The following is a 16,888-nucleotide window of genomic DNA, read 5'->3' as shown; positions in this document are numbered from 1 at the left end:
GTCTCCTGCTACTCCCTGCCGCTACATCTACATCTACATCTACATTTATACTCCGCAAGCCACCCAACGGTGTGTAGCGGAGGGCACTTTACGTGCCACTGTCATTGCCTCCCTTTCCTGTTCCAGTCGCGTATGGTTCACGGGAAGCCTCCGTGCGCGCTCGAATCTCTCTAATTTTACATTCGTGATCTCCTAGGGAGGTATAAGTAGGGGGAAGCAATATATTCGATACCTCATTCAGAAACGCACCCTCTCGAAACCTGAACAGCAAGCTACACCACGATGCAGAGCGCCTCTCTTGTAGAGTCAGCCACTTGAGTTTGCTAAACATCTCCGTAACGCTATCACGCTTACCAGATAACCCTGTGACGAAACGCGCCGCTATTCTTTGGACCTTCTCTATCTCCTCTGTCAACCCGACCTGGTACGGATCCCACACTGATGAGCAATACTCAAGTATAGGTCGAACGAGTGTTTTGTAAGCCACCTCCTTTGTTGATGGACTACATTTTCTAAGGACTCTCCCAATGAATCTCAACTTGGCACCCGCCTTACCAACAATTAATTTTATATGATCATTCCACTTCAAATCGTTCCGTACGCATACTCCGAGATATTTTACAGAAGTAACTGCTAGCAGTGTTTGCTCCGGTACCATATAATCATACAATAAAGGATCCTTCTTTCTATGTATTCGCAATACATTACATTTGTCTATGTTAAGGGTCAGTTGCCACCAAGTGCCTATCCGCTGCAGATCTTCCTGCATTTCGCTGCAATTTTCTGATACTGCAACTTCTCTGTATACTACAGCATCATCCGCGAAAAGCCGCATGGGACTTCCGACACTATCTACTAGGATACCGCAGGATCTAGATTTTGACGTGGTTGTTTATATGGACACTTCTAATTCCCTGACAGCTGTATGTATGCGTTAAAACACCCTAACGCCTGTTGTTGCCAAAAGAGTGGTAACGCAAGGCAGGGGCCTTTGTACCCCATAGCACTCAGTTGGTTTAGCATCTCATCTAGCCTCTCTGTCTTTTAAGAACGTCCTGTTATTATGTGGTTCACCTCTTCTTCTTGTCCAGAAGTACAAAGAAGTGAATGTTTTTATTTTAAACGACGATGACTGAATGTCATTTATGCTGTGGTTGGGTACAAAAAAACTCACTACTGGTTCGCTTAGTAAATTATTTAAACCCCAGGGATTACGTTCGTGACGTGTTAAGGACGGTGGCTGTGCCCCATTTTCGATCTGCGTGACGTTATCTTTCAACAAGATAGCACATTACCCCGTGTTGCCTCTATTATGCTGACTGACCTCGCTACAGAAGATGTTGAACTCTCGCTCTGGAAAGATTATTCTTCAGAGCTCTCCCCCACTGAAAACATCTGCTAGTGGGTTGCCGAGAGACTGGCGCGCCACCAGTTACTGGCTACTGCGGATGATGACCTTTACCATAGAGTTGAATCAGTAAGGAGCAACTTATCTGTGTCTGCCATTCAAGCTCAGTTCGACTCAGGTGCCAGCCGGGTTAGGGCCAATGTACTAAATTTCGGACCAAGCATACCTTCAAACCACCTACAGATTTAATCGTGTATATTTTACCGGCACAATGAGTAAAATATTGTTACTTGCTATTCTTCGAGGTCTTCCAATACTAATGGACAGCAAATTAGTTCTTAATGTATTGCAGGCTTGTTTCTGGAAAAAGAGGTACGAATATTTGTCCTAAGTGTTCAAATGTTCAAATGCTTGTGAAATCTTATGCGACTTAACTGCTAAGGTCATCAGTCCTAAGCTCACACACTAAGTAACCTTAATTATCCTAAGGACAAACACCCATGCCCGAGGGAGGACTTGAACCTTCAACCGGGATCAGCCGCACAGTCCATGACTGTCCTAAGTGATTACGCTTATTCTCTTGCGTTGAGCTAATTCTTTGTTTAATTGTGGGCTAATGCTGGGATGAGACGATGCGCCCTCGACTGGTGTGGTGATGTCCGACGTTGTGTGCGCAGGCGCAGTGGCAGAAGAACAGCGGCCGGTGCGGGGACTGCGGCGACGACTACTCGCTGGAGAGGCCGCGCCCGCAGGAGAACGGCGGCGAGTTCGGCCTGTCCGTCATCGCAGCCACGTGAGTCACTCATTTTATTCGTCTACTGTTGCTACACGTGTAGGCCTGGCATCGTGTTGACAGTTCGTCGTCGCAATTTTGTATGGGACTTTTGGTCTATGATTGCTTAAAACACTGCTACACCGTTTACGACACTGGCATCCTCAACAAACGGTAGCGCTGTAGCCATTGGCGAAAGCCTTTGCGTATTCCGTTTTGTGTTGTGCGTTCTTCATAGTTTTCTTTTCCTATTTTGCAATGAGTGAAGAGACTAATCCTGGTCCACAATGGAGTTCGAGTGCGGCCCTCGCAGCACCAGAAGGGTTACGCGATCCAAATGATCATTACGTCAGTTCTGCTTTCGCAGGAGCTCAGAAAACGGACGTAGGTTGCCATTCCCTGCGAGCGGAAGCCGAGCCTTGTTACCCCGCTCCGGTCTCCTCCCCTCAGAAAGTACAAGTTCTCGTTTGTTTACGCTGCTGACTATAACATGTTTTTGTTAATAATAATTAAGTACAATGAACAAGAAAATAATCATTCCCGGGAGAGACCACGCCAATGCAGCCTCTAACCTTTGTAATGGCTTTAATTGGGCGAGAAAGAAAGTCCTTATGTGACGTATGCCAAATCCAGCTGAAGCCACTCGTGGGGCGATTGGAGCTGCCAAATTGTGGGCATGTTGGTTGCTAAGCTTCACCAGCTATTCCAGACAGTCTCAGGCGTTGGCTACGGAATTATAGCCGGGTCAGTCGATGTGCTACAGTGTGTCTGAGTGTTCGTTAAACCAAGGACGTATGTGTGCAACCTTGTGATCATGGGTGTTGGCGTCTTGGAAGACGGGAGGGTCCACAGCATAATCATAATGAAGATTGTAAGTAGGCTGTTTAGGTTTTTATGTTGGTAACGCCACGTAGCGCTCTGTATGAAAATTACTGACTGCGCTGTGTGCAGTCTGGGGCTGGTTTGCTTTCTTGGAATATTTGCTATTGTAGTGTTGGGCAGTTGGATGTGAACAGCGCGTAGCGTTGCCCAGTTGAAGGTGAGCCACCAGCAGTGGTGGATGTGGGGAGAGAGATGGCGGAGTTTTGAGAGCGGATGAACTGGACGTGTGTCCATCAGAGACAGTAAATTTGTAAGACTGGATGTCATGAACTGATATACATATTATGACTTTTGAACACTGTTAAGGTAAATACATTATTTGTTCTTTATCAAAATCTTTCATTTGCTAACTATGCCTATCAGTAGTTAGTGCCTTCAGTAGTTAGAATCTTTTATTTAGCTGGCAGTATTGGCGCTCGCTGTATTGCAGTAGTTTGAGTAACGAAGATTTTTGTGAGGTAAGTGATTCATGAAAGGTATAGGTTATTGTTAGTCAGGGCCATTCTTTTGTGGCGATTATTGAACGTCAGATTGCGTTGCGCTAAAAATATTGTGTGTCAGTTTAGTGATGATCAGAATAAGTAAAGAGAGAAATGTCTGAGTACGTTCAGTTTTGCTCAACTGTTTGAAAATCAAATAACGTAAGGGGTTTACCAGCACAGTAATTCATAAATTTTTCTAAGGGGAGGTTTCAAGACGTAGTTCAGAGGACAACACTTTGTCACCGAGAACGTTGAAATAAACAGCCTGCTTCATTTTATCGGTAATTTGAATGAGCTGGTCCGAATCACTATACGAGAGCCCGCATCTCGTGGTCGTGCGGTAGCGTTCTCGCTTCCCACGCCCGGGTTCCCGGGTTCGATTCCCGGCGGGGTCAGGGATTTTCTCTGCCTCGTGATGGCTGGGTGTTGTGTGCTGTCCTTAGGTTAGTTAGGTTTAAGTAGTTCTAAGTTCTAGGGGACTTATGACCAAAGCAGTTGAGTCCCATAGTGCTCAGAGCCATTTGAACCATTTTGAACTATACGAAAAACATCTTCAAAACATCACATAACCATACACGACCAAAACTACACTCGTCTGATCGGGATCTCGATGCAATCGACGCGTCGCATCATCTGAAAAGAGGCGAATCGCGAATCGGGACACACTACAACCCTCTAGTTAGCTACTGTCCATTTCCTAAGCTGTCTGGCCCACTGAAAACATATCGGTGCACTTGTCGCTGTGGCAACGCCATTTTGCGAGGTACCCGACTCCAAAAGTCCAAAGCATGCAGTTTCTTCGCAATGTTCGCATGTATTCACCAACAGCTGCAATTCCTGTAGGGCTGGGAACAGATTCTCATTGACAATGCGTAATATTCGTCTCCGGTCCCTGTCGGATGGAATCCATTTACGGTCACTGTTCCCTTTCGCAAGTTATTCACCCTGTCCGCGTTGATGCACCAAAGATCTAGCAACTCCATCCCATACAGTCGGCTGGCACACACGTTGATGCACCAAAGATCTAGCAACTCCATCCCATACTGTCGGCTGGCAGACACACCCAATACGTCACTAAGAAGACTTGTCATTGGTGGAGGCGTACCAGTTCTACACGATCTACAGAACTCCAAAGCGATCACTGTGCTCTTTTAACATGATCAATGTTTTCTTTGATGAACATATTATTCTTTAATTTTATTTAGAAACTTTTTTGGAGAAATAATATTTCCAGAAATGTCACAAGTTACTGACATAGTATCACTCACTAACTAAATTGGTCAATATCTGTTGATCCATTGTGGATAAAGGACAGCAGCCGATCAAACTTTTGGAACGAAAAACACAAACTAGTAGGATGTTTAGAGAACCTACTTCATTTAGACAACCAGTTTCGGCATCTCAATAATCCCATCTTCAGGCCTTTATGCACTCCATGTATAGACAATCAGATGTATCGATACTTGCAAAACTGGAGCTATCGGTATTCGGATTCCATGAATTTGTTTTTGGAGTGTTTACTTCGAAGACTTGATCCTGGAGTGCACAGAGGCCTGAAAGTTGGATTATTGAGATGCGGAAGCTGATTGTCTAAATAAAATAACTTCTCAAAAGATCCGGCTGGTTGTCAATTGTCCTTGGTAAAAATTTATAAATGTACTTTCTTAAAATTCACTAATTATGACCCCTGTCCTTCCTTACCTGCATTGTAGATTCATAGCTTTACAGTCTACGAGCTAGCATAGCGTTTCTAGAATCCGGAAGACATTGTTCAGTTTAAAGGGTCAACATCTCGGAATTTGGGGTACAGAGACATGTCACTGAGGATAGTCCTACGGTTCACAAAAGCTGGTAACTCCTGGGCCTGCCTAATGCCTGTCATCCCGCCAGTTTCAGCTCAACAAATTTCTACACCGTGATCTTCACTTACATAAAATATAAGTGTGGGAAAGGTGAGAGAAAATTGATCATACAGGATTCTAGCGGAGGTGCGGTCTCATGACGCCTGGGCTCAATTTGTGTGTGCGATTTTATTTGTGTTTCTGGGAGAAGAGTACAAAAAATTATTAACTAAAGTAAAATACATTGCTTTGTAGGTACGAACGCGCTAGCGTCATAAACGCTACAGCGCTAATAACGGCGAACCATATGGGCTACTTTGTCTTCCGCCTTTGTCCGCTCGAAGAGGAAGGCCAGCTGGAAACGGAGGAATGCTTCTCCAAGTGGCCGCTGCCTCTCACAGATGGCAGCACCGAGTACGTGCTGCCGTCCAACGACACGGGCTACTACTCCGTGGAGCTGCAGCTGCCAGAGGACCTCGAGTGCAAACAGTGCGTCCTCCAGTGGACCTATGTCGCAGGTTTGTGCCACTTCCCACTCTCAGAGGCAATGTGAATGTTCAGATCGCTTGGCGTTGATGTAGTGCAATATCTAAATATTTCACATGCTTCGATATTCATAACCAGACGAACGTCATTAAAAAAACAAAAACGGAGATGCGAGAATACAGAAGTCATACGGACGTGCAAGGGATTATCAGGGAACTCACACGGAGCAGTATTCAGTGTGCACAAACGTAGTTGGGGGAAGGGGGGTGGGGGTGGAGGAGAAGATCAAAGCTCATACTCAGAAACGAATTTTATGCACACTGCAAAAATCTCGGATTACTTTCTCCCTCAAGTTTCAGTGACAAGGTTTACCACTATATTCCTGCGATCTGTAGGAGAAGCATTAAATGTGTGACAGTATAGTGTGATGAATGTAATAAACTGTTAATGCGGTCTAACGATGTGTTTGCGTTGTAATAAATCAATGCAGAGTAATAGAGAGGAAAAGGGAGGGTGAAATCCGATTCTGACACATTACCTATTCCTTTCAGAAATTTCCAAGGAAGCTGCGAAAATTAATGTAGCTGTCAGAAGGACGGGTTTCTATAACAGTGTTCTGTGTCTAGGCTCTCTAAACCAGAATAGGAATCAATTATACTTGTTCCCCGATCTCTGAGGTTATGCGTTAGAGGAAGTTAGGAGAATAACCTTATCCACTTTATTGAAATCAAACAGTTTGTGTCACGAGCGAGTGTGGAAACACTTAAATCAGAGACTATGGCAAACTAATCTATGTATTGATACCACGGTGGCTTTTAAAACCTGTAAGATATCGCAAATTGAATCAACATTATCGTGCCCTTTATTATAATGAAGGATACTCGCGGCTACTCTTTCACTAAACTTTTGTCTTGTGTATTGCCATAGTCTACCTTCAGTGTGTTGTCTTCGTGGAGCCTAAGAAATTGAACTTTCACTCGAATTTCACTACCAGAAAATATTCTTTCATTCATCGAAAATGGTCAGAGAACCCAGACATTTATTCGTAAATGTAGATGCATTACTGGTGACAAGTGCTGAGTGCTTCAACTGGACGCACAAAAAAACGGAATGGTAAAAACGGAGAGTAGCTTTTAGTAAAGTAAACACATCTCTCAAAACGAAGTTGTTGATGTATCAAAAACTAAAAATATTCAGTATGTTTTTTGAGTTACGGCAGACAGAGGTGGACTTTTGCTGTGGAAACCGATCAAGAGCAGGCGAGTTGCTTAAGCAGCAGTGGACGGATATGTGATGGGAGAAACTGGGAGAGATAGGCGAAAAAAAGAAATTAATTAGAGAACACATTTTGATGTAAAAACGCCAAAAAGCTGTTGAAATTTGTCTTGTTCTTCAACTAGTTCCGACAGTAATGTTTCCGACTGGCAGACCTAATTTTTTTTAAAAAATGATTTATTCAAGTCATTTGTAAAAGCTGTGGAGCACAACTGAAAGAATACTTGATTGGAGAACAGAATGGAGTCGAAGACGTAATTATGGACGAAATAAAAACTAAATGGAGGTGGGCGGGATATGTAACCAAGCGAGTACATAGTAGATGGATGAAGGAAGTTGTTTACTGAACTGCAAGAGATATGAAAAGACCGAGGCCCCGACCAGGCGGAAGATCAAACTAGGAAACGCACAGGACTACGGAGGACTCTTATTGCTTAAAACAGCAGCATATGGAATGTTTTGGAAGAGGCCTTTGAACAACAGTGTGTGTCAAATAGCAGATGATAATGATGAAATAAACGTTAGAAGTTAACGGAATAGTGATAACAGATATTATTTTTATGAATATTATAGAGTCGTCACGAAACCAAAATCGAACCGTTTTTATTTCCAAGCTTAAGAAAATTTAATCGTCTCTCCTTTCTCCAGAGGTAATTATCCCCTGGTTGGGAACCACTTGTCTAGAATAACCAACAAGTTTTATATTTCGAACGATTAGTGACAGAGGTAGGCTCTTTGGAACTGTAGAAGGCTCGTAGTGATGAGCACACGACCCGCCGCTGTTGCAGTAACCGCGAGGCTGGCATCATTCTGAATCATCGTACACATGCATGCTGCGGCTTGCTTGGAAGTCGCCACTTGGCAATGTTTTACGAACGAATAATGTGGGATGATGCACTGTTGGCATTTGTGAAGCGAAAGGGAGGGGGGGGGGGGGGGTAGTGGTGGACGGTGCTCCAGATGGCAGTTGTTCTCTGAGAGCCATTGGTGGCGCAAGTGCATGCTGGCGTCTGCGTGTATCTGAGAGCGAGCGCATTTAGTGTCTCCTATCTCGAGCTGAGTCGAAAAGGCTTGAAATGATATCCTAGCAGTGAGGTCCATTATTTGTGTTACAGGTGCATTGCTACAAGTAGCCGGCCAGAGTGGCCCAACGGTTCTAGGCGCTACAGGCTGGAACCGTGCGACCGCTACGGTCGCAGGTTTGAATCCTGCCTCGGGCATGGATGTGTGTGATGTCCTTAGGTTAGTTAGGTTTAAGTAGTTCTAAGTTCTAGGGGACTGATGACCTCAGTAGTTAAGTCCCATAGTGCCCAGAGCCATTTGAACCGTTTTGCTACAAGTAAGAATACGTCGCTGCTATTGCTAACTTATGCCAGACCAGAACTCTAACAAAGATTTCATGCTTTTCACATCTTTATTGTGTAACCCACACCGATCCATTAATTTCGCTGAATTTAAATTATTTCTCGCTACAATTAGGCACTCTTGAGTGATCCCAAACGAAGGATTATCTAGATTGTAACTTGTATCAGGTAGATCAGTATGACTCGCCCGTTATGAGTTACTGCGACGTCCGCTTATCCGGTACCAGAAGTGTTACTCCAAAGTGGAGTCTCGTATTTAACATGTGAAAGGCGAGAGGCAGACAGACGTTGCTGTCAGTTAGCTGATTAAGTAGCTCATATAATCAATTTCTGTTTGCTATCTTCACAAAATTCCTTGAACGATAATATGGAGACCACCGATACATCCAAGTATTTAAGTAAGTTTTAATAACAAGCTGTATTTATTAGCACTGAGTACAAGTGTTAGCTTGGAGAAGCCTCCTGAATACTATCGAGAAGGTCCAGCAACTACAGCAAGTCCATTAACAGGCAGCTTACTACCACCAAAGGCCCGTGAATTTTTTGTCTTGCGCCACTTTGTAGACATCACAAGAATTTGCTCCACGTGCCTTTAATGCAGCATAATTGCTGTTCCTCAAAAGTGAAACAGTATGAGTGAATCACGATATTCACACCGAAACAGACGGTGATAAGTTACCAGACGATACTTTGCTGTACTGACGTCACATTTGGTTTAGCAGCAGGAGTGTGATCCACCAAGGGATGTGTACAGTACATGTAAGTAGTTCACAGCACAGCAGGCGCGAGCGGATTGCAAGGGCAGAGAGAGGCACACTTACGTTATGGCAATAATAACGCTGAAGTCCTACACTCCGTCAACGTCGTGTAGGCGAAGAGCGTGACTGCGCGCTCAGGAACTACCTTTTCACGATGCAACAAACCTAATTGCTGAAAAAGGCAACCATTCACCTAAGTTCAAAACTCTACGATTTGGTCACGTGGAACCTTTTCATCTCAGCGAAGAGTGTCACCCTCTCGTGTAACGATTATTACTGGCAAGTCGCAATGCATAAATGATACACTATTCCTAATGCAGACGTTCTGAGGGCGATGTTAAACTCAGAAACGCGGCGTCGTCCCGTAATTCTAATCTTGCAGATGCCATACACTGCTCTCGGTGCGCTATAACTTTCGTACCTTATCCATGCTTCCTCGACAGTGCTGTAATTTTCATAAATGAAAGTGCGTAATACAAGGATTTTCTTAAAGCTCCAGACAGTAAAACTGCTTACTGTATCTGAACTAGAATCTCGAACCTTCTATTTCCCGGGCAATGCTCATACCGAGTGAGCTATCCAGATATGACGCGGTGAACCGCCATTACAGTTCACAGGTCTCTCCTACTTTTCAAATTCACGAAAACTCTCCCAATCCCCCTGCTGGAATAGCACTCCTGCAAGAAAAGTTAGAGCTGAGAAACTGCTTTGCCACATCCTAGTGTTTGCTTCCAGAATGTATCTTTGCAACAGACTGTGCACTGCCTTGCAACTTCCTCACACCTGCATGCCAGACTGGGATTCGATTTTCGCGGACAAAGCTGTAACTGACTGAGTTGTGCAGGCACGAATCAGTCCATGTCTCTCAGCTTCAATTCTTCCAGTACTTGTCCCAAGACAGCAGTGCTTCAGCAAGCATACCCCTGCTGGGCCCTCCTGTAACCCAGCTACGAGGGTTGCTCAGAAAGTAATGCACCGCATTTTTTCTTCAACAATTCTTTATTACACACACGAAACAATTGTGTTTTATCTACACACCCTATTTTCTACGTAATCTCCGTCCCGTTCTATGGCCTTCCTTCAGCGTTCGGCCGTGTGTGCCCTGTTAGTACCAATCCTTGTCCTGGTGGCGGAGCCAGTGCTTCACTGTGCGAATCACCTCCTCATCGTCCTCAAGTGTCTTCCACGGATGGCATGCTTCAATGGCACAAACAAGTGGAAGTTCGAGGGAGCTAGGTTAGGTGTATCACGTGTGATAGCCGTGGATGGTCTCCCCGACCGCTGCAAATCGTGGAGCTCCGCCGAAACGCCTTTTAATGACCTCACCCTCCGTGCCGAGCGACTAACTGTACTTCTATCGGCAGCAGATGCTCCATAGACTTTGCAAAAGCGTTTGTGAATATTGCCCACAGTTTCTTCCTCTGCAGTGAGAAATTCAATGACGGCCCGTTTCTTATAGCGTACATCAACTACAGACGCCATTTTGAAACTGTCCTGTAGCTATGCTATATGTCTGAAGTGACGGAAACTTGGCGCGCTCACTCAGGAGACTTCGAATAATACATACGTAACGTGTCACATTCGTAGCATTATTTTCGGCTTAGAACCTCTCAGTAATCGAGGAAGCTGCAGCTAACGTGACACGTGACAATTTTTACATAACGAGACCGCTGACATATGTGGAAAAAGCAGTAAGTGATATGTATCCTACAAACATTTGTAGTTTGTCTTACTGTGGATTACCGACTGACAAGTAAACAATCCCTAGGCTGTGACAGTCCATTTCTTCGCAATATCCTTTCTTCCAGCAGTGCTAGCCGGCAAGATATGCAGAAGAACTTCTGAGAACCATGCAAAGTAGGAAAGGTACTGGCAAAAGTAAAGCTATGCGGTGCGTCGAGGGATGGGAGGGGTGGGGTGGTGGGGGGTGGGGTGGGGTGGGGGGGGAAGGTTGATGGTGTCATGTGTCATGGCTTAATAGCTCTATCGGTATGAGCATTGAAAGAGATATGATAGTTTGCAGTTTCGAGTCGCGTTACGGCACACAGTTTCAAAACTGCGCACATTCTGCTGCAGAATGTAAGTTTCATTCAGGACACTGATTCTCTACTGTTAATTAGTAATGCACAGCGAGATTCTTTATCTGCTAGAAAGGTAACTGAGTGATGTTTTCGTAGGTAACAACTGGGGCGTGTGTGACGACGGAACGCAAGGCCTCGGCTGCGGGCCGCAGGAGACGTTCCGCACGTGCACGGACATCGCCATAGCGTGAGTCCGTGCATCCGCCTCGCGGATCGCGGACGTGGGCTGCACGCCTGCCGCACATCACTGGCCGCTCACTTGGATATCAGCACAACCACAGATCATGTATTCTGTGCTACAGCCGAGGCGGCGTCTTCTTCTGGTCTCCGCTAACCGATACGAGAGCATCAAGTGATGCCCACTGCAGTCGTCGCCCCCCCCCCCCCCCAGCCAACTCCTACGCTCTCAGGGAATAGCGACTACCAAAGATACCTGTACATTATAATAATGTTTATTTTTTACACGTTTACAATGTAATTATTTTTTGTATTTATGTGAGATGTTTACTCAGTCTTAGTTTTCATGTAGCTAATATGTTGAAATAAATGTTTTCTTCTAAAAAGCTTATACTACTCTGTTGTCCAAGGATATGTACTGTATCATCAGAATTCCAGAAATTCCTTCCATCATTCCGTCTCCTGTTTTTAAAGACACATCCACACGATAGTCCTATTCCTGAGTTTTCGAGAGTCATATGAATTCTACGAGTACAACAACCCTGCAGTTCTGGCTGGTACATTTGAACGGTGTCATTTGACGACAACATTTTTGAGCGAGGAAAACTTTTCACAAACCAAGTCTAACGCGATCAGGGGTCTTGTATGAAATAAGCTTGCTTTATCTCCAGCTACACAACTTCTCAACAATACTAATACGAGACCAACAGCATGAAAATCTGCTAGTGAACGTCACCAAAGAGGAGAGAATGAAAGAGGATTAGGTTTTAACGTCCCGTAAACGATGAGTTCGTTAGAGACGGAGCACAAGCCCTGATTAGGGAAGAAAACTGGCTGTGACCTTTCAAAGGAACCATCCCGGAAAATCTAAATCAGGATGGCCGGACGTGGGTTTGGACCGTCGTCCTGCCGAATGCGAGTCGAGTGTGCTAACCACTGCGCAACTTCGCTCGGTCCTTTCAGAGGAACCATCCCAGCATTCACCTTAGGCGGTTTAGGGAAATAACTGAGAATCTAAGACTGGATGGCCGGACGGCGATTAAATCACTGCCCTTCCGAGTAGATGTCCGGTGTCTCACCGCTGCGCTACTTCGCAGGCAGGGTACCCAAGAGCAAGTGCTTAGAGGGCTGTCCTCATATAACCTACAAAGGAAAAACGAAGACTATAATTCTCATTTGATAATGTGGCATAAATCATTGTCTTTCACACCACGACGTATCATTCTCAAACCGTATATCCCCCCCCCCTCTCCATACACACGCACACACACACACACACACACACGCACGCAAAGAGAGAAACAACAGGGGAGAGCATTGGGTGTGCGAATTATCGAATCGAAATTTGATGTTGTCTTGACTCGAACGAGCCAATGACTTTAATGTGATGTGCGTGTAGTATAAAGCCGCGTACACACTGCCACTGGAAACATGTTTCTGCTGGAAACATTGTTTTCTGCGATGTTTCGCAAATGTTTCCGACTTTGTTTCTGGTCTCTGTTTCCGTCCACACTGGCGGCAAACATTTCTCGTGTGTTCACGCCGTCTGCAGTGCCCCTTGTGTTATTATGTTCGTATCGTCTGCTGCTGCGTTATGTCTGGTGTCGAAGAAACAATAATGATATGTGGAGCTGCATTATTAATGCTAGAAAGTTTACAAAAACAAAATGAAAGGCGTCCTCGTCGTTGGTGGAGAAAAACATTCTATAGAAGAACTGGCGGAAATAACCTGCTACGTGAGCTGAGTATGGAAGATGGCTCTGGCTTCCGCAACTTCACTCGGATCTCACCTACCGATTTTGAATATCTGGCAAATATGATATCACCATTTGTTTAAAAAAAAACACTAATTTCAGGAAAGCTATTTCAGTCAACCAAAGGCTTGCAGTTACTCTTCGTTTCCTGGCAACAGGAGCTTCATTTCAGAGCCTTGCGTATTTATTTCGCATTTCGAAACAAGCAATATCTCAAATAGTACCTGAAGTATGTGGAGCTCTGGTGGAAGTACTGAAGGATTATGTAAAGGTAAGTAAATGAAAAACATCGTTAAATAAGCACATTTTCGAAGTGTTATTATTTCTCAATTACGTTACATAATTCATCAAACACAACTTCTTCAACTGCGTTGTCACTGTCTTCTTAGCTTGTAAATGTAACAGGGAAATTGTTACTTGATGATGATGATGATGATGATGGCCCTGCTACATTCATACCCCTTTTCGACTGCTCACTTTCTAAATACGCTACATGTTGTTTCATTATTACATTATTAAGCAAAGCCATTGTTTTTGCTCGTTCTAACTGCATTCATCGTCCTTGTCTTCTTGTTTTTGCAGCACTTTAGTTAGCAATTGAGACGCAATCTTGAAGGGTTGCTGCACCAGCTGCAACCTCTTCATCCTCATTTTTGCCCTCTGGCGAATGTTCGAAAACCTGAAATCAAATTTCTGTCTTTCAGATACCTGCGACTGAAAACGACTGGAGTGAAACAGCATGTTTATTCTCACAAATTCTTCAGTTCCCCCATTGTGTCGGAGCAATTGACGGGAAACATATCGTGCTACAGTGCCCTGTTGGTAGTGGAAGTGAATATTATAATTATAAAGGTTCATTCAGCATTGTGCTGCTTGCTGTCGTCGATGCCAGCTACAACTTTTTGTACGCAGATATCGGCTGCCAAGGCAGAATATCAGATGGTGGTGTATTCAAAAACGCGAGCATAAATGAGTTAATTAACAAAAAGAAACTTAACTTGCCACAAGCTGAATGCTTACCAGGTAGCACCAAGGCCCTACCATATGTTTTTGTGGCAGACGATGCTTTTTTCCTTATAGGAAAACATTATGAAACCCTACCCGGGAAAACATGTTAAAGGTTCAAAAGAGAGAGTTTTTAATTACAGACTTTCAAGGGCCAGAATGGTTGTTGAGAACACTTTCGGCATTATGGCTTCAGTTTTTCGTGTGTTTAGAAAACCTATGTTGCTACAACCGGAAAAGGCAAAAACTGTCACACTTACAGCTGTATGTCTCCACAATTTTTTAAGGCGAAATGCTGCGGCAAGGAACCAGTACACCCCACATGGAAGCTTCGATTCCTACGATTTACAAACAGGTGAGATGAATCCAGGCACATGGAGACGAGATGACACTGCATCAGTTTTCATTTCAGCACAGAACATACCAAGGAAAGCTGCTTCCACGAATAAACAAATTCGAGACGAATTTGCTAATTATTTTTTAAGCCCACAAGGAAGTGTACCGTGGCAAAATAACTATGGGTGAATGTGACTGTGTACTATAAAATACAAATAAAGACAAACAAGCATAATTTTCGTACCTCATTTTCCACAGTATCTGTTGTCTCCTTCGGCTCATGTACATCGTCCAAGACTGCAGCAGCCGATAGCCGAACCAGTTCGAGTCATATGCAGTGTCTGCACCACTTCCAGATGGTCTGCTGGCAATAATTTTTCTTTTCTCGCGCCTGTACGCAACCACGAGCGATCGTATTTTTTTCTCAACACTTCCCTTGTCCGTGCCAAAAGCTGCTGCAATTTTCGCAAGTGCATCGTGTTTCTTAACGGTGTTTTTGTATTCCTTGCTCCGGACGTTCCATAAGCAATCCTCCCCCTGGTACATTGCAATTAAATCAACAATTTGTTGCCTTGACCACTCCATTATTCTACAAAAACAAAGCGAAAACGAAAACGACAGTAAACAGAACACCACTAAACAGTTGACGACACACACACACACACACACACACACACACACACGCATACGCTAGCGCCGTGCAGCGGTGACAAGTGGTAGCTAGCCTGAAACATTGTTTCCTTTGATCTGTACCGACACTGCTACGGATAGATGTTTCTGTGTTTCCAAACATGTTTCGAAACATGTTTCCAAATGGTGTCTACATCAAGCTACCGGAAACATGTTTTGAAAACACGTTTCAGTGTCAGTGTGTACGCGGCTTAAGACAATGCAGAACTGTTGAGAACTGCAGCGTATTTGCTATTATTAGCTGAAATTTGTTGCAAAACACGATTAGTCTTTCTCCTCTCTCATTCCTTCTGCCTACACCATATGCTCCCGTAATCCTTTCTTCTATTCTTTTACCAGCAGATGCATTTGAATCTCCTATGGTGATTAGATTTTCATCTCCCTTTACACACTGAATTACGAGTTCAATATCCATACATAGTTTCTCTCTCTTCAGGTTCTGCATACAACGTCGACATGTGTACCTGAATTATTGTGCTCGGTGTTGGTTTGCTGTCGATTCTGATGAGAAAACCCTATCGCTGAACTGTTCATAATAGTTCACTCTCTGCTCTACCTTCCTATTCATAACATATCCTATTCCCATTATATCATTTTCTGGTGCTGTTGATATTACCTCTTTACTCCTCTGACCAGAAATCATTGTCTTCTTTCCGTTTCACTTCATTGGCCCCTACTATATACGAGGTGCGACAATAAAGTAATGAGACTGGTGTGAAATAAAAATGTTGCTTACCGTTTTAGTCAAGTTTAGTGTTGTCTCCTTCAAAGTAGTTCCCTTCTGATTGCACACACATTTTCCAGCGCTTCTGCTATTGATGATAACATTTCTGGAATTCATCTTCTGTAATATCCTCCAAGACCCTTGTCACAGATTTTTGGACATCTTGTGTTGTTTGAAAATGGTGTCCCTTGACCGCCGTTTTGACTCTTGGAAATAGAAAAAAGTCGCACAGAGCGATATCTGGTGAATAAGGTGGCTGTGGTAGTACTAAAATATGTTTTTAGGTTAAAAATTGCTGTACTGACAGAGTAGTATGGGATGGCGCATTATAGTGATGCAGAATCCAACTATCACCAATGTTGGCATGGACGCGAAGAACGCTTTTACGAAGTCTTTCTAAAATTTCTTTGTAGTAATATTGGATAACTGTTTGTCCAGGAAGCACCCACTCTTTAAAAAACAATTCCCTTGGAATCAAAGAAGCACACAAGCATGCATATCACTTTTCCTTCAACATTCGTTCTGCCTTCACTAAACATTTTATGCCAACGAAAAACTTGAGCTCTTGACATAACCTCCTTTCCAAAAGCCTTCTGAAGCTTATCGTAAGTTGTCGTCGCGTTTTCAACCAATTTAAGGCAAAAAGAAATGGCATACCATTGCGCAATATTATGCGGTTCCATATCCGTGACGAGAGACACAAACGTGTGTTAACTTATTACAGCACAACTCATGACTGAGCAGTTGCATCGATGTGCTGCTTGGACTAGAAGCAGCTTATAGACCAAGGTCAAAGATATTGTGCCTACGCAAGCCTGCATAGTTGCCACATGTTGCAAAGAAAATCAGTCTCATTACTTTATTGTCGCATCTCGTATAGATTTATCCTTAGCATTTCCCTTTTCAAGTTTCC

The 16,888-nt window shown here is 43.9% G+C and overlaps 1 protein-coding gene across 1 annotated transcript in view; it reads left to right on the top strand.

Annotated features, from left to right (window-relative positions):
• The window catches only part of LOC126257615 (uncharacterized), a 32,200-nt gene extending 20,343 nt beyond the window's left edge, over positions 1–11,857 (top strand). Inside the window, exons 2-4 of the mRNA XM_049955578.1 lie at positions 2,026–2,141; positions 5,581–5,843; positions 11,386–11,857. Coding sequence (XP_049811535.1) covers positions 2,026–2,141; positions 5,581–5,843; positions 11,386–11,480 — 474 coding nt within the window. The 3' untranslated portion in view covers positions 11,481–11,857. The remainder of the gene's footprint in view (positions 1–2,025; positions 2,142–5,580; positions 5,844–11,385) is intronic.
• The last annotated feature ends 5,031 nt before the right edge of the window (positions 11,858–16,888 follow it).

Source organism: Schistocerca nitens, chromosome 1 (genome assembly GCF_023898315.1).
Source record: "Schistocerca nitens isolate TAMUIC-IGC-003100 chromosome 1, iqSchNite1.1, whole genome shotgun sequence".
NCBI lineage: Eukaryota > Metazoa > Arthropoda > Insecta > Orthoptera > Acrididae > Schistocerca > Schistocerca nitens.
Note: the sequence above shows the minus strand (reverse complement) of the source record. Positions and strands in the feature narration are given on the sequence as shown.